Genomic DNA, 21,066 nt, shown 5'->3' with positions numbered 1-21,066 from the left:
TCAGTTCGTGTTCCTCACCCAGTGTCTTGTTTTGTATTTTATGACCTTTTCATTTTACCTCAGTCTGCAGCCTCTGCATTTAGTTCTCTGCCTGTAATCTTGCACTCCATTTGATTCTTATTCTTCTTTAAATTTCATTAAGTACAGCAGTTATGTTTATGTGATGACACACACACAGTATTACGTGGAAAAGTTCCAAAATACCAAATGACAGGTTGCTGATTCTACAGTGTTTTATCTTTGTCTGCAACCAGCTGCAGCTTCATTTACTAAACTGAGATATTCTGACGTGAATGAAAGTGTGTGGGACGTGAGTGCAGGTGCGAAACCATTAAAATCACATTTTAAATATGTAGAAACAAGTAGATACATGAAGTGAGAACATCTGGCAGTATAAACCAGCAGCTAACATGGTTAGCTAAAAGTGGTTTAGCACTAAAAAAAATTGCATACCTGATTTTTTATATATTGGACATTTTTAAATAAAAATCAGTTTTTATCTGTGTCAGTGTTTAAAACATACTGAACTGAAATCAGAATCTTTGGTGCATATTTCAGCATCTCCAACGTTCAGATTGCTTCTGGATGATAAATATGTACATATTTAGTTATTCAAAATCTTTTGGAAAAGTGCACGAGCAGCACTTTGTCTACAAAACATATTTTTTTACTTTAAGGCTGTTTATGCATTCAAGCATTCAAAATGTATTCAAAATATATTTCCACAAGGTATGAGCTGTCAGGCTGACCTCAAGGTAGAAGCGGGGGCTCTCAGGCATGGTGGTGAGGGCAGAGATGGCCGCCACAGAGGGGAAGGCACACACCAACACAAAGACACGCCAGCTGTGGAACTGGTAGGCTGAGCCCATCTGGAAACTCCAGCCTACATGAAGAAAGGAAGCAAGAAGAGACGTGAGATAGAACTGCAGCATTTGTCATGTGCAATAAAAACTGTAGAGAAATGTAGAGACAAAATTAGCATTTATATAGCTTAGAATGGACAACACTGGCCTACTGATAGGTGAGGAAACAATCTTGACGGTTAGACTGTTCATATTTAAATAATGTATATTTTTTTTACCATAGTGTGGAATGATGGCCCAAGCCATGGCAGATGCGTAGATGCCACCAATCATCCAGAACATGCAGAGCCAGGACAGATGTTCTCCTCGCTTCTCTTGGGCCAGGAACTCAGAGTAATAGGAAAACACAATTGGGATGGAGCCCCCAATGCTGTGGAGTTAAAAAGGAAGGTAACAGAATTAGAAAAGATAGCAACTGTTCCCATAATAAAAGATTCAGTCATTTGGGATTTTTTTATTTATCAGTGAATGACTGAAAACTCATTTAACTGTCCATCTTGGTATTATATACATACTTTCTTCTGTGTGTGCTAATATTAAATCAAATATTTCTAAAGATTTGTAATATAGATGTTAATTCTGTTTGTGTCTTTTAACTATAGCATGTACAGCAAATCATTTTTAATAATTAATTAATTTAATGGATTTCACCAAAAAAGAAAACAGAAAAAACACACCATCTAACATTTATGAAATATTTCTTACAACCAGCTGAAAGAGCATGATTTCATGCAGGCTGCCATTCTGCTGGTATTCTGCTATAACCAACAGCAATGAACACAAAATGCTTTGACTGAAATCCTTTTACAACAGCCTTAAGATGCTGCATGCAAGTAAAACTACAGACAGGTTGGCTTGTTGCAGTAGGTCAGTATTCACATTGTTAGGCAATGACTTTGGAACATTTTATGGAAGCTGTAGACTTAACTGTGTGTAGGGTTTCTATGCCCAAACCTGAGGAAATGGGAGGTCCAACAGTACCTTTCAACACTTCACCTGAGATACAGCAAACACCAAAAACAACCAGTATTTAAGGGCACGCTATTTTTTTTTCTTTTAGAGAAATATAGCCACTTCATATTTAATCTGCTCTGTGCCATGTGACATTGCTCTGTTTATCAGTTTGACTGATGTACTACAGTGGGTCGTGACTGCCTCATCTCCAGCTCTGGCAGCTGTGCCTGTGTGACTCATCTATCCCCTTACCCCACACCAGAGATCAGGCGGCAGAACAGGAAGGAGCTGTAGCCCTGGACGAAGGACGAGAAGAAGGCAAACACGCTGTTGATGGAGAGGGAGATGAGAAGAGTCTGCCGTCGCCCGATTCGGTCGGCCAGGCCGCCCCACAAGAAAGCCCCGACCATCATCCCCAGGTACACAATCAGACCTGGAGGGAGGGGGGAGAAAGAGGGAAGAGTAATGGCAGGGGAATTAAATGGGAAGAGATAATGAGACAGAGAGAGACAAAGGGCAAGATAATGAGTTATTATACATGAGTAAACTCATTGATATTACTTCCAGCCTCCACTTGCACTTTCATTAAACTTCCACTGCCCAGTAAATTAGCTCATCTGACTGCCTCACTGGACTCAAGTATTTTGCATTAAGCATGAAACAGCAAGTTAATGCAATATAATCATCCAAACCATATCCTTCATAGCAGAGAGGGTCAAGACGTACACCTATTCACAACATATTTTGTGAAATATGCAAAATATCATCCTTGACTATGTGTAACAAAAAAAGAAACACTGATCTAGCCCTAAATTGTATAAAAGGATTTTAAAAAGCAAAGTAAAAGAACCAGAGAAACTGATTACTGGACAATACTAGTTTGAGTAACAGTAAGTGACTGAGAAGAGACAGGAGATTTAAACAGGGAGGTAGTTTCAGGGGGTTCTCAAATTTAATCAAGACCATGTGTATTATAGTACAATACACACATTATAGTATTATAGTATAATCAGGTTGTAACTGAGGGATGGGTTTTACACAAAAGACAGTTAAGCATTTTTTTCCCTTGTTTCCTTGGTGCAATATTTCAGATGATCTCGAAAGTGTCAGCAGGCAAAAGATGAATCTCTAAAACTGGAGCATGGAGCAAAATGCAGGTGGCAATTAGCTGATGTTAGCACAAACCTAGGAAATAGGCCATGCTGAGGTTATATTCAAGCTCAAATATGGTATAATCTGCAATCAATTCAAATAAATGAACTTTACAGGTGTTGATAAATGATTATTAGCTTTACTTAGAGCCACGGTAGCGGTATTACATTCATAATATGAAATATTAGTGTTTTGGAAACTATAAGGTTTATATAATTACACTGAATAGTTTCAGTGACAAGCATGCATTAAAGACCTGAGCCTAATAATGAGGTCACCATAAAGGTGAGAATTTCTAGTGCACAACAAATGACAATCTTCCAAAACATGAAAATGTTCATAAAAAAATCTTAGACAAAGGCTGGAACCAGAGAGCAGGAACAAACTGCTGCAGCCTTAAAATAAGTATACATGTTGTGTTTCTTTCCTATAAATGACACCTCCGTTTGAATCTGAAGAAACTTTTTCATCACTCGCTGTCCCTAAATATTTTTCTTTTACAACTTCAATACAATCCCTTTAGTGGCTGCTTGCTGGTGTTTCTACCCAAATGAAATTCTCTATACTGCCAAACAGTATAAACTGAAACCCGTGGATAAAACTGGTTTATTCTCTTCTGCATCAGGAAGTTGCCACCAGGGAGGAGATGCAGTTAACAGAAACAAACAGCACCTTTGTCAACCAGACTTGTGATTTAAGGTGCCAACATGACTCATATCCAACACTCTGTCTGTCAAACCTTTTCTCTCTCTCTCTGCAAAACTGATGATGCTCCCACACCACACATACGCCAGTTGATCGCCTGCAATCAGCACCTTATTGACATCCTGTCAACAGTGTTCGCACTCTGAGGGTGTTCAGTGAGACAAGTTATTGGTGAGATCACTCTGAATGTTTAAGGAGCAACTTTTCACCATACAGTGACATCTATATTTAAATTCTCATTATCACTTTTCTGTATGTGAAAAGGTAGTAATCATGCATTTGTATACTATTTTTGGCAAGAATTAACCCCAAAGCTCTCAAAATATTCAATTGGACTGGAGAATAAGCACAATTTATTTTTTCTAGTGCATTAGAGTCAAATTTCTCAGTCAATTTTATTGATTAAGGATTAATTTAAGTGGCAAAATATTGATCCAATAAAACAATTCCACCCCATTTACACAAGCAAAAACATATGGCTAGAGAACAGATTAAAAAAAAAAACCACACACACACAGATATCAGGAGGATGTGAAGAAACAATCACTTAAAGTTTTGGCCTAAAACATCTACGTACAGTTCTGCAAAGTGATCAGCTGAAGCTGAACTAAGACCAGGTTGTACTTCAGTATCATTCCAATTTGTAGCACAAGATCGTGGATCAAGTCAATGCAATATTTATTCATCAGACAAGTCACTGAGAAACGTCCTAGTTTGAACATAAGCCTGCAAAAGGCAAAGCCAGTTGATAAAACAGTCAAAGTGCTAAAAAGTAAAAAGAACATCGAACCGATCCAAAAACATTTTAAACCACCCTTTTGTGAAATACTACCCCCTGGTGGTGAAGGATTTAGTAAATTTTGCAGAGTATTTTTAAGGCTCACTACTCTAAGAGCACCCCAAACTCAACAGGGTCACACTTCTGATTGTTTCATCTGACATTTCAAAAGATCTAGTAGAAAATGTCTCAATTAACTGTGATGCAAAAATTTTCAAAAAGTCCTAAAATGCATAGAATAATCCAATGCCCATAGCTCCATAGGTTGATAATTATGGACTATTGCAAAAACCCATAACACCGAGTCACGTTTTTTCTGTGCTTTCCACAGTATCTGCACATGCACATGAAATGAGTGTCATTACTATGGCAGATAAATGATAATGACAATGTTAATACCTACAAACTCCATTCATTGTGAAAATTCCCAACTTCAGAGGTTGAATATGCATTTATATCCCAGTCAGCTTTGATCTCTGTTGCTGAGTTTGCTCTTCATAACAACTGTACTTCCGGATTTTGTTAATGATAGGGGCGTGGTCTCTTTGAATAACAGCGTTAGCTTCACCTTATTGAAATGGAGTTCTCAAGCATATTTGTTGATGTTGTTGTGTATTGGGGTAATTTTAATGGAATGACCTGATAAATAATACAACCAGGAAGCTAAAGAATGCAAACCACTGGCTGACCTCATAGTGGCTGTACCATCTTTTATCTACAGTCTATGACTAGAACCAGCAAAGTGATAAAGGACAGATCTGGTCTCACTAAGATACTTTGTCCCAGAGGAACAGAAGCACAATTTTGTCCAAGTTTGACTTAAACTCTGAGACAACAACCAGACAGGTGACAATTATTTCTTCTACTGAATCTTGAACCTCTAACTGAATTCAACATCACAGTGGTACAAGAAGCAGAGCGTATGTGTATGAACAAGGCCCAAGAGGTAGTCCTGTAGAATTCCTGCTGTGAAGCAGCATGGCTCAGACACTGATCCTTTAATGTCACCCTGTGAGCTTTATCCTTCAGGTAAGGTGCAAACAGAAACGGTGCAGAGCCAGAAACACACCATCCGTTCAGCATAGAGAGTGGTTTACTGAGAAAAATTCCGCATACAGTTGATGAACATGAGCTGATAAAATCCTTACTGTGTGCATGTAGTGTCAATGCCAAGGTACAGATTCATTTAGGACTGCTGGGCTATTGTAGATTTATTGCTACACATGGGGAAAATCTGAAACAGTCATTCACAATAACATGCATCTTACTTAAAAGCAGATGAGGACAAGCACCAGTAATCAGGGTGCAAACTATACTTAATGCCGTGGGAATCACAGTGTTACATCTGATATTGTTTCTTGCATATCAAAAACAACACAGCCCTGCCAACTGGTAATAGTGTAAGACATCCAGAAAAAACACTGAATTAGGCAAGGGAAAAAGAACTCTACAGAGGTTTTAAATGCATCTGGTAATATGATCCATTAAACAGCCTGACAGAGGTGCAAAGTGCCGGTATGATGAAGCTGGTTGGTGGAAAAGCCAAGGTTAGCACAGAGGATGGATGTCCTGAACTAGAACAATGTGACGGTGCATGTGTTTCATTCCTGCTGTCTGTCCTTTGGTTGGATATTTCAGTGTAAACATCGCAGCTGTGAAATGAGGAACAAATCGACTTTCATTCCCTTCTTTGTCAATTGCAGGGAATTCTTTGTGCATATATTGGCTCTGGTGTGTGTGTGTGTGTGTGTGTGTGTGTGTGTGTGTGTGTGTGTGTGTGTGTGTGTGTGTGTGTGTGTGTGTGTGTGTGTGTGTGTACACACAATGTGGGGCTTCTGCTGAATCTCTTTACAAAGTCACAGACTGGCTTAAAGGTAAAAGCAGCATTTCCCTGCATATAGACTTGACCTGGGTGAAGCATTATTAATGGTCGCCCAATCATATCTGGTGACTTGTTTTAGCATGTTTTATGCTTTATTTCCTTTTCACTCACTGCTAACATCCTATAGAGTTAGGTTAAGTCTTCGGGAGATTAACGAAGTACAGCAGAAAGACTGCTGAAGATAAAGAATCATAAAGGTGTGTGTGTTCCAAAGCAGCGGCACCACTGTGAGCCACTTCTCCTGGAAATATCCTTCATAGCAGCAGCAGCAACAACTAGCAAGTGATGGTGATGATGACTGTCGCCGCATTGCAGCAGCATTAAAGTCAACAAACAGACAGACAGCCACAGTGAGTAGGATGGATCAAATGATAAATATTTCTTTCTAAACCTCCATATCCAGCTGGGAGCTGGAAGCCTGACTGCTTCGTGACCAGTAACCACGTCATTATCATTTCCACTGTCATCACATTTGGTTGGCTTGCATTTGCTTGTCTATGTGGCTAGAATCCATTAGCAGCTGCTTCTGGCTCGAGGGTGAATTATGTCCCAATTTATCGCTCTTCTATATCTGAGGGGTAAAATAATTAATTAGGAGGCTAACAAAGCTCGCCTTAAAGCTAAACCACCATGTCATCAATATTTAGTTTGACTAATAAAATAACAATCTTAGGAAAGAGTTTGATTTTAGTCTGAGTTTTTGCTTTTATGTACTTTTAAATTGACAAATATGACAGAAACCAAATAAAATATTGAAGGTAAAGTACATTTTGGCAGTAAAAACAATATTTTTCACAAAATTCTTAAAGAGGCACATAACGGCCGAAAGACCAATCCATACTATTATATTCCCAGTGGATGAACAGGTGGCTTCTTTCAGGTATTTCTTTTGTCTTTACAGCCTGTGGACTATTACTCTGGTGGAATTGATTTTGGCCACAGCAGGGAGCCGTTTACAGGGAAAAGCTGCCAACCAATCAGCAGAAGACAGAAATGTTTCCAAAAAGCTAATGGAAGTAGATTATTATTTAATGACCAAAGAGACAACACTGTGCTTCTGTGTTAGACAGTTAAATAAGGAAGCATCATAGTCCAAAAAAAACAACAAAAAACAACAACAAAAAAACCATAACCACTGCAATGACCCAGTTCTCAGCAGTAGTGGTGCCTGATGGGATGCTGTGATTGATGCTTGTGCAGGTTGTTGTGACTACACCCTTATGGGATTAAATGGGGTCACCACCAACAGGGACTACAGCAGAACATGAACCGCATGATGTCAACTGTATGGAAATGGGGGAGAAATGGCAAAAAGGCAGCATACGGATTTTAAAGTGAACAAATGATGTTTTAAGGACAAAACTGACCTGCAAAGAAGTTCATTCACAGAGAAATCTATGAGGAAATGACCTTACCTGATGAAGTTAATAGCCTGAAGCACTAGTTTGGAGTCTTATTCAATATAGCATGCTGTTTCTTTTGTAAACTATAGTATGATTCAACGGAAAGAAAGCAATATATGACTTAGTTCCTGTGTTTCATCATGACTGGGTTCACAACACCAAGCTGGAGAAGATGCTACATTCATGGCTGCATTCACTCTACACAGTCTACAGCTTGAGCCTAGTTCCAGTTAAATAAAAACACCCAGACAGAAAGGCTATTACAGCCTATAGTGTGGAGGTGAAGCATCCTGTCAAAAACAGTTCTGCTGTCAACAGCTTTTGTATTTTAAATCATTCAGCAGTCATGAGATCCCAACTATTTCTTTGATTTTTTTTAATTTGACAGTTTTCCCAACAAAATCTTGAATCTAGAATTGTGTTCAGTTAAATAATGTTCCTATTGGTGACGTTTTCATGTTTTTCAAACCACTAGTAATACACTTCATCGAATTCCAGTGAATCTGATGTTGCAGTAAGCTGCAGATGCTCAGTAACATCAAAACAACCACTGCTTTCTATTCATCTACATTTTAATCATTCATGAGACGTGTTTTGTGTTTTTTTTCCAGAGAAAGCTGAAACAAAATGTGGTGAAGACAGAAAGAGAGAGGGAAGGAGAGAGGTGAGCAGGATGAGGTGCAAAATGAAGAGAGAGGAGAGAAAGCAGAAATCTCCAGACAGCTGAGCACCTTTGCACTCTGAACGAGGGGAGGGAGGGGGGGGGGGGGGAAGAAAGGGGAGGACGATGGCTAGTCAGCGCTCTGACAGAACTCCCAAGGGCTCCAGGGTAGTGTATATGCATGTGTGTGTGTGAAATGGACAAAAGTGTGCGAGACTGTGTGCCAGTGTGCACGAAGAGGGGGGAGGGCAGGAGGCTTCTATTAATAGCAGGTTTTCCCCTTTCTAGCAGAGTACACTGGGCTCGTTCAAGAATCCAGTGGTGGAGACATGTTAGCAGCTCTTGTACAGCAGAACTGATCATTTATAGATGACTTACACTGCAGTGTTCTTCTCTCATGAACTTACAAGTCTCAGAAACAGGGTACAGTAAAAGCCAAATTCTCTCGCTACAGGTACAATCTACACAAACGTGCCCCTCAGGGTTCATTATTAGGGTTCAAGGTAATTATGGGTTCCTTTCGAGACACAAAAAAAGTGCACATATGTTTCCAGGCAGCAAAAGGTACATGTACATGTCTTCTAGATATTAAGGTACAATATCAGGAGACAGTCAGTGTTCAACTGTACAGCAATAAGTTGAGCAAACGATTGTTTTTTCACTTAGGTTTTAAGGTTTATATAAGCTAAATAAAAAGCATTTAAAATGTCTCAAAAGCAGTTCATTTAAGGTCAGTCTTTCATCAATAAAAAGCATATGCATCCTTTATACCCTACTCTACTATATATTAGTCTATTTATTTAATCTTCCTGTGTGATTTAAGTAATTTACTTTTCATCCAGTGGTTTGTTGTTTGTGGATTTTATGACTTTTCGATTTGCTTATGAAGCATAGTAAGCTGAGAATCCTTCTGTAAACTTCTAGTTTTCTTTCATATCAACTGCAAAATTAGCTTTGTTCTCCTTTGTGGTGCTTCCGCTCCTTTGTTTTTATTGAACAACTAAATAAAAAGTAGCACAGGAGGAGAATACAGCTGCAGTTTCTTGTGGTGACTGTGAAAGTCAGCCAGCAAATATCCACTGCTACCACTGAAAGCTGAAGTAATAAATGTTATAAGTGCTTTGCAGCAGTCTCACTTTGTGACGGTAGTGTGAATGAGGGTTTTTGGTCCAAACAAACACTGCAGCAGCTGATTAAAACGCCTTCAAAAAGAGGGGAAATATCTCCAGAATAAGCTGTTTGCTCGGTTACCTGCAGCTCTGTTTGGCAGCACTCATCAAATCCCCCGCACTGTTTGTGCTGCTTCCAATTTTGTAAACAAAGTCAGGTGTTTTTTATGGTATTCTGAATCATTTGTTATAAGGCTTATTTGTGTGTTGCGTGTAGTAAAGATAATTTATGACTGCTGTTTCTGTACTGACTGGAATTATTACTTTTATGGGTTTATAAAAATACAAATGAAATTTAAGAAAAAGCACAGGTTGATAACAAAGCTCAGTGTTTTTCAAATGATTATGTAACCCAGAAGCTTCAATATTAATTTTCTAGTATTGGAGAAGTACTGATACTTAACTTCTTTCTGATGCTCATACATGTACAGCAGGCTACACTATCCAAACCTATTTGCCTACAGTTTTCTCTGACAGATCATCCCCAGTACACAATGACTGTTTTCACCCATTTTATCCCTTCATCCTTGATTTCAGTTACTGATTCCATGTCCATGAAAAGGTCGAGGATACATTATAATACACAAAGGTTTCTTTTAGCCTGAGGAGAACTGTGCAGTCGCTATCTCAAAATGCGGCCATGCAACTGCAATAATTAGAGGAGGCAGTGAACATATTGTAGCAAAGGTTATAGATGAAAACCTTCTCAAGACTATATTTAACAGAACTGTGGTTGGAAATACGCTGAATGCTGAGCAGTGAGAAAACTTCCAAAAGGCTTAGGATGCGCTGATCCTGCATATATCCTGCATGGAACAAACTCCTGTCTCTCCTATATGACAAAAGAAAGCTACAGTCCACTGCAGCTTCACAACAAGGGCAAATCAATGACAACCACTTCACTGTTTCACTGCTGTGTCAACGTGTCTCATCTAGCTCTTCGAGCAAAAACGCTGCACCAGGGTTTTATTTAGACCTCTCGATCTGTCATCATTTCCTCTGTTTGATATCCTTATTTAATTCTAGTTTTTGTGTTACTGAAATGTCAAACGACAGACCCGTGATCACGTCGAGATTGGTGCAGTCAACCATTACATATACATACTAATGCACAAACAAAACAGATGATCCATAACACTGCGTGGGGTAAAAGCAGCCAGCAGGATAGGCTGAGATGGAGCGTGAAGATGGGGGTCGAAAGAGCGGACTGCATGCAGAGAGGTACGAGCACAAGAGGCTCTCTCGCATGAGTCAGGAATGTTGCGTAACAGGAAGAGGGGAAGGAATGGAGGCCAGTCGTGTCTCCCTGGCTCCCCCCTGGCATGACACAAACCCAGAAGGAGAAAGAAGGGGAAAGGAGGTATAGATGGCAGCCAGACTAGGGAGCAATTCAAGTCGCAAGTACATCAATAACAGAGTTATTTTACTAAGTCCATTTTGTGTGGTTTTGTAATTTTGCTCCACTTCCTTTTAGAATAATCCATCATATGCATTGGCTAATATGTTTGTCTGAGAGCTGGAGGGAAAATGTTTTGAAAAATTTAATAAATTTTCAATATTTTGAAAAATTATATATAAGTAGTTATTTCATTGGCTTTCTTTATTAATTTGCCCTTTTTCCTCTTTCCTTTTTCTTCCATCTTTCCTTTTGGTCATCATCACTGAGCTGGATCTCTCTACCATGTCGGTCTTATTGGTGGTAAGAGCTTGCTGTTGCTAACTGAGCATTCATCAAATTCTAATGTGATTATTTGTGGCAACAAAATAAATAAATCTATGTTTGTTTGTTTTCAATAATAAAAACATGGCAGCGACAAAGTCCAGAACCAATGGGTGATGTCATTGTGACCATTTCCACCTTTTATATACAGGCTACATTCATGAATACCATTGGCTGAGGCTGTTGTAAGCATACATCTGGATGAACTTTTCTGGTAAGGTCTTCCCAGATGAACAAAAGTGATCTTTTGGACAGTACCTCATGCTCTGGGTGTTACCATACTGAGTGATAATTTTGCATAAATGTGGCACTAATCATTTATAATAAACTGCAGCAGACCAGACCAGCTCTTTTAGGAGATGTTCATAAGTTTGTTTGTGCATTAACTTTTCTGACATGGATTCCTGGATCAGAAAGCAAAAATGTGAAATGATGAATTTGCTCAATTTGGCAGAAGATCGACTGTATAGGAAGATTTCACACAGCTCTCCATGAGCAATAGAGAATAATTTAATATGTCCAACATGAAGTCAGAACAAAGATGTTTACTAGATTTGAAAAAAGCACATTTTGTTAAAGCCAAAACTGCAAAAATATATTGAAATGAAACCTAACTGTGATTCTGAAACTTGTACTACAAAATCACTGAGGAATCAAAGACATTACGGGGAACCTTTCCTCTTGTCCTTGAAGCTGGCAGATTTAAAAACATCCAGGAGGATAACGGACTGTGTGAGTTATGTAAATTAGAAGAGGTCCTGTCCTGATTAAGATGCAAGAATATCCAAATCTTTAAAATCCAATGTTTTGGTGCACTGAGGATGACAGAATGCAATGTTCTTTTAGAAATATGGGTAAATTAGCCCATCTCAGGTGGCATCATGCATTTTGTATTATTTTCATTTCATGGCTCTGATTTCTTTTTATTTAATTTTGTCTCGTAAGCCTGTTTAGGCTGCTTCTATTGATTTATGCATAGCCCAGTTAATTAATCATATAATACAGCTGATAAAAACGTCCTGCACTTAATCAGAATGTCTATTGTTATCCAAAGTTCAAATTAATCTGAAATGAAAGTTTCATACTGAAAAAAATTTTGGGCACTTGAACTGTCAATCAGAATTAACAGGTAATGTTTGTACAGAGGACACTTTTATGAACCCATCATGTTCACTTTAAACACCACAAATATTCAACATGCACATCTGCTGGGACGATGTGCATCGAGCAGCTGTACAGTTGAACAGTCAACACCCCTCTGAGAGGAAATTATGTAATCAGAGCTCATCTAACTCATCAACATTACAGTAAATAAAACCAACAAAACAGAGTCCAGGCAGAGCTCTAACAGTGATCTGCATTCAGCTGTTAGTGGATTCAGCAGTGCTTCAATCAAAATCATGCCTCACGTTCTTTCAGAAGCATTATGAATTGAACTGTATTTAGTTCTCCTTTTTCCTTCTTCTTCTTCCTGCCTTTCGAGGCCACCACAGCATATCATCTGCCTGTACCTCACCCTATCCCTAATATCCTTCCCTGTCACACCACCCCTCTACAGGTCCTCCTTCACTACATCTATGCATCTTCTCTGAGGTTTTCAGGTTTTCGTCCTACCTGATCTGCTATCCTCCCTCTGCACATCTCTCTCAGTTTGTCTCCAAACTGCTCATCCTGAGATTAGAAATGTAATGATTTCTAATCCATCCATCCTGGTTACTCCTATTGAAAATTCTAACTCTTTTTTTTTTTTTTCTTTCCACCATCTTCACACCATATTTCTACTGACTTTCATCCTTCTTCTCTCTAGAACAAACCTCCACCTCTCCAGGCTCTCACTACAGATCACAATATCGTCTGCAAACATGGTAGTCTACAAACACTCCTGCCTGACCTCAACACCCCTGAGTCGTTCTAACTACCAGAAACCTCGAAGCACAGGCCGAGGGGGCGGTGTGGCAGCAATTTTTCACACCAGCCTATTAATCAATGAAAGACCAAGACAGACTTAATTCATTTGAAAGCCTGATGCTTACCTTTGTCCAACCCAGCTGTAAAACTCAGAAACCAGTCTTACTTGTTATCATCTATCGTCCACCTGGGCCTTACACAGAGTTTCTGTCTGATTTCTCAGACTTTTTATCTGATTTAGTGCTCAGCTCAGATAAAATAATTATTGTGGGTGATTTTAACATCCGTGTAGATGCTAAAAATGACAGCCTCAACATGGCATTTAATTTGTTATTAGACTCAATTGGCTTCTCTCAAAATGTAAAAGAACCCACCCACCACTTTAATCACACTCTAGATCTTGTTTTAACATATGGCATAGAAACTGAACATTTAACAGTGTTTCCTGAAAACCCTCTGCTGTCTGATCATTTCCTGATAACATTTACATTTACAATAATTGATTACACAGCAGTGGAGAGTAGACTTTATCACAGTAGATGTCTTTCTGAAAGTGCTGTAACTAAGTTTAAGAATATAATCCACCCACTGTTATCATCTTCAATGCCCTGTACCAACATAGAGCAGAGCAGCTATCTGAACGCTACTGCAACAGAGGTTGATTATCTTGTTAATAATTTTACCTCCTCACTACGTGCGACTCTGGATACTGTAGCTCCTGTGAAAACTAAGGCCTCAAATCAGAAGTACCTGACTCCGTAGTATAATTCTCAAACACGCAGCCTAAAGCAGATAACTCGTAAGCTGGAGAGGAAATGGGCGTGTCACAAATTTAGAGGATCATCATTTAGCCTGGAGAAATAGTTTGCTGCTTTATAAGAAAGCCCTCCGCAAAGCCAGAACAACTTACTATTCGTCACTGATTGAAGAAAATAAGAACAACCCCAGGTTTCTCTTCAGCACTGTAGCCAGGCTGACAAAAAGTCAGAGCTCTACTGAGCCAACCATCCCTTTAACGTTAACTAGTAATGACTTCATGAACTTCTTCACAAATAAAATTTTAATCATTAGAGAAAAAATTACCAATAATCATCCCACAGATGTAATATTATCTACAGCTACTTTTAGTACCATCGATGTTAAGTTAAACTCTTTTTCTCCAATTGATCTTTCTGAGTTAACTTCAATAATTAATTCCTCCAAACCATCAACGTGTCTTTTAGACCCCATTCCTACAAAACTGCTCAAAGAAGTCCTGCCATTAATTAATTCTTCAATCTCTAATAATCGGCTATGTACCACAGGCCTTCAAGCTGGCTGTAGTTAAACCTTTACTTAAAAAGCATCTCTAGACCCAGCTGTCTTAGCTAATTATAGGCCAATCTCCAACCTTCCTTTCATATCAAACATCCTTGAAAGAGTAGTTGTCAAACAGCTAACAGATCATCTGCAGAGGAATGGCTTATCTGAAGAGTTTCAGTCAGGTTTCAGAGCTCATCACAGCACAGAAACAGCTTTAGTGAAGGTTACAAATGATCTTCTTATGGCCTCTGACAGTGGACTCATCTCTGTGCTTGTCCTGCTAGACCTCAGTGCAGCGTTCGATGCTGTTGACCATAATATCCTATTAGAGAAATGATTAGAACATGCTGTAGGTATTACAGGTACTGCACTGCAGTGGTTTGTATCATATCTATCTAATAGACTCCAATTTGTTCAAGTAAATGGAGAGTCCTCTTCACACACTAAGGTCAATTATGGAGTTCCACAGGGTTCAGTGCTAGGACCAATTCTGTTTACATTATACATGCTTCCCTTAGGCAGCATCATTAGAAGACATAGCATACATTTTCACTGCTATGCAGATGACACCCAGCTCTATCTATCCATGAAGCCAGATAACACACACCAATTAGTTAAACTGCAGGAATGTCTTAAAGACATAAAGACCTGGATGGCCGCTAACTTTCTGCTTCTTAATTCAGATAAAACTGAGGTTATTGTACTCGGCCCTGAAAATCTTAGAAATATGGTATCTAAGCAGATTCTTACTCTGGATGGCATTACCTTGGCCTCCAGTAATGCTGTGAGGAACCTTGAGTCATTTTTGACCAGGACATGTCCTTCAATGCACATATTAAACAAATATGTAAGACTGCTTTCTTCCATTTGCGCAACATCTCTAAAATTAGAAATATCCTGTCTCAGAGTGATGCTGAAAAACTAGTTCACGCATTCATTACTTCCAGGCTGGACTACTGTAATTCTTTATTATCAGGATGTCCTAAAAACTCCCTGAAAAGCCTTCAGCTGATCCAAAATGCTGCAGCAAGAGTCCTGACAGGGACTAGAAAGAGAGAGCAGATTTCTCCTGTTTTGGCTTCCCTTCATTGGCTTCCTGTTAAATCCAGAATTGAATTCAAAATCCTGCTCCTCACATACAAGGTCTTAAATAATCAGGCCCCATCTTATCTTAATGACCTTGTAGTACCATATCACCCTATTAGAGCACTTCGCTCTCGCACTGCAGGCCTACTTGCTGTCCCTAGAGTATTTAAAAGTAGAATGGGAGGCAGAGCCTTCAGTTTTCAGGCCCCTCTTCTGTGGAACCAGCTTCCAGTTTGGATTCAGGAGACAGACACTATCTCTACTTTTAAGATTAGGCTTAAAACTTTCCTTTTTGCTAAAGCATATAGTTAGGGCTGGACCAGGTGACCCTGAATCCTCCCTTAGTTATGCTGCAATAGACGTAGGCTGCCGGGGATTCCCATGATGCATTGAGTTTTTCCTTTCCAGTCACCTTTCTCACTCACTATGTGTTAATAGACCTCTCTGCATCGAATCATATCTGTTATTAATCTCTGTCTCTCTTCCACAGCATGTCTTTATCCTGTCTTCCTTCTCTCACCCCAACCGGTCGCAGCAGATGGCCCCGCCCCTCCCTGAGCCTGGTTCTGCTGGAGGTTTCTTCCTGTTAAAAGGGAGTTTTTCCTTCCCACTGTTACCAAAGTGCTTGCTCATAGGGGGTCATATGATTGTTGGGTTTTTCTCTGTATCTACTGTACAATATAAAGCGCCCTGAGGCGACCTTTGTTGTGATTTGGCGCTATATAAATAAAACTGAATTGAATTGAATTGATCTCATCTGTCAGCCACTGAAAACAATACGGGTATCAGAGCCGATGTAATCCTAACCCCACCTTGAACCCATCTGTTACTGCTACCACACACCTCCTGACTGTGTTGAGGTCCCCATACACATCCAGCACCACCCTCAGATACCCACCCTCACTTATTCAGGCCTTTGGTGTCCAGCCAATGACAGATGGCGTGGTAGGATTCAGAGCCTGACCAGACATTCTGGGTTTACAAAGGTAAATATTTAAACAATCTATTCTAAATTTTAAGGTGCAAAGAAAAAAAAAACAAAGAAAATGTGCATTAAAATATAAATTTTACTCTTAAATTTTAAGGTACACTTGTTTCCTTGCTTATTTATTTATTTAAGGTATAACGTTTCCATGGGAGGTTCAAGACTGGTCTGCCCTGTCCATGGTACAGTAACATCATTACTTAAGAGGGTACCAACCAAGAAACAAGCTGTTGGACTTCAAGAAGGTACCTCATTTTCTGAGTGTGAACACACACACACACACACACACACACACATGCACACACATAAATACACACATTGTATTCAGCTAGAAAACAGCTGAAGTGAAGCAGAGAACACTATGTTTGGATTGGCTGAGTGTTCGATTTAAAATTCTGCTGCTGCTGTTCAGGAGCTGCATGGGCAGTTGAATCTTAAATAGCTGTAGTTCCACTGCCAACGAGGCTGTTGAAAACCAATTACCGGGAGATAGGCTGCAAAGGTAATGGCTAAGATGAGGCAGAGATAAAATGTGAAGTGGTGGCCTACACTGCCAAAGGAGGCACACAGATAAAAAAATAAAGAGAGAGAGACAATACAGAGCAGACAAGTTGAAAGAAAAGTTGCACATGGGCTCTTATGTAATCCCCCCTCCTGAGTGTTGACAAGCGAGCTCAGAGTGAAATCTGGATATCTTACCCAGCATGCCTTTGTTGGGCTCAGAGAGACACATGTCTATTTGAGCACTGGGCAGCACGAAGCCAACCACAAAGATCTCCACGCCGTCTGCCATTAGTGCCAGGCCCAGGACAAAGTAGAGCGTCCACTGGAACTTCCCGTGGCCACACTCCTGCAGGATGGTCTCATACTGCTGCGCCAACTCCTCCTGGTCTTTTCTCCTCTCACCCTCATAGGCCGAAAGATCCCTGAACTGCTGTGCCTGTGCGGCTGTCACACCATCCATGCTGCCAGCCTTCCCTGAATCAGCTCTCGGGATGCCCTGGTACTCGCCCTCATAGATCTCGTCATCCTCATCGTGTCCTTCAGTGGAGTCGCTGTGGCCTTCTTCATCATTGGCACGGCTGTCGTTGCGATAATATCCGCCATCATTGCTCGGCACGCCGGCGTAATCGTCGTCGTCGTCTTCCTCCTCAAATCGCTTATAAGAACGTTTGGTGTACTCATCTGTCATTTTGTCCATGCCACGCCCCACCTTCTTACCGACCTGCTTCTTAGCAACTTTGGCAATGTCCTTGGCGCCGCGGACGAAGTCTGAGCGGCTGTCTCTGTAGCGACCGTCATCGTCCATCTTGGATATGTAGAGGTGGTGTTGGTCAGTTGCTGCAAGGAATAGGAAGTATCAGGAGCAGCCCAGGCACATGAGTGTGCAATGGGTATTTATGTGAGCTGATAAATTCAGCACTGAGGACAGCTCCCTGCTCCACTGCACTGCTGCACACAATGAATCCTGTGGAAAAGCAAAGAAAAGAGTAGAGTTAGCATGAGTCATACAATACCTGTCAGGCAGAGACACATTTTTAAACAGTCTAGGTTCAAGGTAATTAATACTGAAATGCACAGGACCACAGGCATTCACATCACAGTGACATTTGCAGGACATATTATCTGGCTCAGCACTAATGGTTGGAGAAAAAGAAAGGACATGATAGCTTTAAGGAGCTGACAACTGAGTCTAGGAGCTCAGTGGCCTATATTAATAGTTATCTCATAGCTCTCTCTACAGCCCAATACAAATCACACTGTGGCATTTACAGCGGTGCACCACAGAGCTACTGAACATATAATGTTCCATGCTGTGACACAGGCCTGTGCAATTAACAAGCAAAGAGCCCCAATGACCTGTAGCAAAGGTCAGCATATACAAAAAGTGCCGCCACAGTGGGGGTCAAATTCAAGTTGACCCTAAGAACACTTGTGATTATAATCCATACACTAATTTTAAATCCAGACACTGAATTTGTATGGATTTGAATTTGAAACAACACTTTAAAGTCTGGCAATCCCATGATATCACAGTCAGAATATAATACTACTTCAAAATGGTCTGAAGAGTCATTCCCACATGGATGATTCACTTTTCAAGACATCATTAGGTATTTATAAAATATTTATTCTGTACAGAAAAGAACTTGTCTTTCCTCATTGAATCATAATTCGCAATCATGACTCTATCAGCAGGACTGCCTGCTCTTTTTCATGGCACCTCTGTCTCTGTGAAGCTGCTCTGTTTTGTCTTACTGACAGGAGCATGCTGTGCCAAAGGAAAAGGCTGCGAGCTCAACAAATAGACATAATAAACTGAGCATTTACTGTATGATCAAGCATTTGGCATCTTACGAACAGTTCCCAACTGGAAGGATTAATGTGATGATTCACCACATTATGAAGGAGATAAAATGTGTCTGAATTTATATTGTGTGAAATATTGGCCACATTCACCTCTTTGAGTCCTTAGAAATCCTCTAATGGGATCTATTTCACTGTTTCTTATTGTCTATCACACATCCATTCTTATAATGGTGGATGCTCACATGAAATATAGCAAATCTTTTGTTTATGAGGGGCAGACAATAAGTTTGCTTAAATATTGATAAACAGCTTGTTTTAGAGGGGTTGTACTGAGGCCTAGCATAAGACAAACAAGTATTGTTATTAACTATTCTTGTGAATCATGCAAAGCTACTCTTGTATAGTGGAAGAATAATAATATGTATTTAGTGAGCAAGTTATTAACCCTGTAAATTATTTAGTGTCCAGTGGATTTAACTAGTCATCTTACTGAAGTGAGGTCATTCATTCCAATTTCCTGTGGTGTCAGTCTTGGCTGTGGTTACTAATTAAAAGGCTGCACCCAATGACACCCATTAGTGATGGTATAAAGTTTAACAGGGTTGCAAATCAAATAATTCTGAGACACAAAATCTCTCCATCCCATTGTTTCATCTTAAGAAATCACAAGCAAAAATGGAAATTAATAAAGCCGTGACATCTGCCTGCCATGCAGAATTTCTCCAAGATTGTTTACTGTTTGCCTGCAGCAATGACAAATCTTCGAGATGTATGTGCTCAGGAGAACAAGCAGAGATGACGTGTCCCTGGAGAGAAAGTCTCTGAGGACCGACTGCAGCTGTAGCAGGCACTGAAGTAATTTTAGTAGCTTTCCACAGTCTCTTTAAAGAGAACTGCAGCAGCAGCAGCTCAGTGGGGGAGAGAAAGACAACGTTCAGCCTGAGGGATCAAGCAGCTCCCAGCATCACGACTACAAACGCTGGCTGAATGTTCTGCAGCAGGTCAAAAGAACAGTGCTATCTGCCTGCTTACTGCAAATATAATCAATACAAGCACACCATGATGTAAATATTCAGTAGTGTGAAACATTCAGGTCACAAAGGTAAAAATGATCAACAGTTGAAATTTTTGTTTTACTGAATTGTAATAGTTACTCACTAATTATGAACACTAACCTGAAGTGTTCTCGAAAAAGTATAAAGTATTCTCGTCCTCACTTAGTCCCAGGTTTTTGTCTTTCACAAAAAAATTATTTACAAACATTATTTGTACAAAATAAAAAATAAATTATCTGTGTAATTATTTTACAATCTATTTCATGGCTCTAACATGGAAGTTACTCTTAGTAGTCAAGAAGCTTGCACCAGTAATAACAAAATAAAAAGGTTCAAATTATTCTTTAAAGTTGTCATTTTGTGACATTAAAAGGCCCTGAAAAACCTTCTCTCCTGTTGGGGGAAAATATTTTGTCATACTCTCATATTAAATGTTGGACTTCACATATATCATAAAAAGTGTACTATGTTGCCCGAATGTTCGGGGAGTGATCAGATGTGCAGAGAGAGCTCTGATCAATAAATCAGTGGAACGTGTCATTAGAGAAACATGTCAGGCACTACAGATGGGCAGTATTAAACAACACTGGGTAAGTGCCAAGCTAACCTCATTATCATTGTTCCTGCTCATTATAAAAAACATTGGTCCATTTGTAAAAGTGTTAACAAGTGCACAATGATATTATTATAGCAAGAAAACAACAGATGCAAAACAGGGGGCAGGATGTTAAATAGTAGGAAGGTAGGAGGGAGGGAATCCCTGAAAGCTTCCTGTGTAGCCTCGGGGGTGATGAACAGACAGACTGCCAAGCCAACATCACATGACCCAGAGGTCTGCTGGGACAACTGAGTGTCTAAGAACAAGCTCAGTGAGAGCCAGCTGAAAGCAAAACCCAAGGAGACGAGAGAAAACTGCATCAGTGAGATCCTCTTTTACTCTGGCTGTCAAGATTAGAAGAGAACAGCAAAATAAATGCAGAGGTTACAGAATACAAATCTACTTAAATGCCACCTGTATCACCTGCATGTAAATCCACCTTCCCCCTGCTTTCCTGCCTACTCTCTGTACCTCTCAGAATGAAAGGTGAAAAATATCAAAAATAAAGTTAAACCAAGATCTTCCCACAAGGACA

The 21,066-nt window shown here is 39.8% G+C and overlaps 1 protein-coding gene across 2 annotated transcripts in view; it reads right to left on the bottom strand.

Moving 5' to 3' along the window:
- Window positions 1-21,066, bottom strand: part of sv2a (synaptic vesicle glycoprotein 2A) — a 52,764-nt gene that overhangs the window by 12,521 nt on the left and 19,177 nt on the right. For both annotated transcript variants that reach the window (XM_031733699.2, XM_031733700.2), the window contains exons 2-5: window positions 17,268-18,036; window positions 2,070-2,250; window positions 1,082-1,233; window positions 750-883 (exon numbers count right to left, since the gene is read on the bottom strand). In XM_031733699.2, coding sequence (XP_031589559.1) covers window positions 750-883; window positions 1,082-1,233; window positions 2,070-2,250; window positions 17,268-17,877 — 1,077 coding nt within the window. In that variant the 5' untranslated portion in view covers window positions 17,878-18,036. The remainder of the gene's footprint in view (window positions 1-749; window positions 884-1,081; window positions 1,234-2,069; window positions 2,251-17,267; window positions 18,037-21,066) is intronic.

Source organism: Oreochromis aureus, linkage group 11 (assembly GCF_013358895.1).
Source record: "Oreochromis aureus strain Israel breed Guangdong linkage group 11, ZZ_aureus, whole genome shotgun sequence".
NCBI lineage: Eukaryota > Metazoa > Chordata > Actinopteri > Cichliformes > Cichlidae > Oreochromis > Oreochromis aureus.
This window is presented reverse-complemented; position numbering and strand designations above follow the sequence as displayed.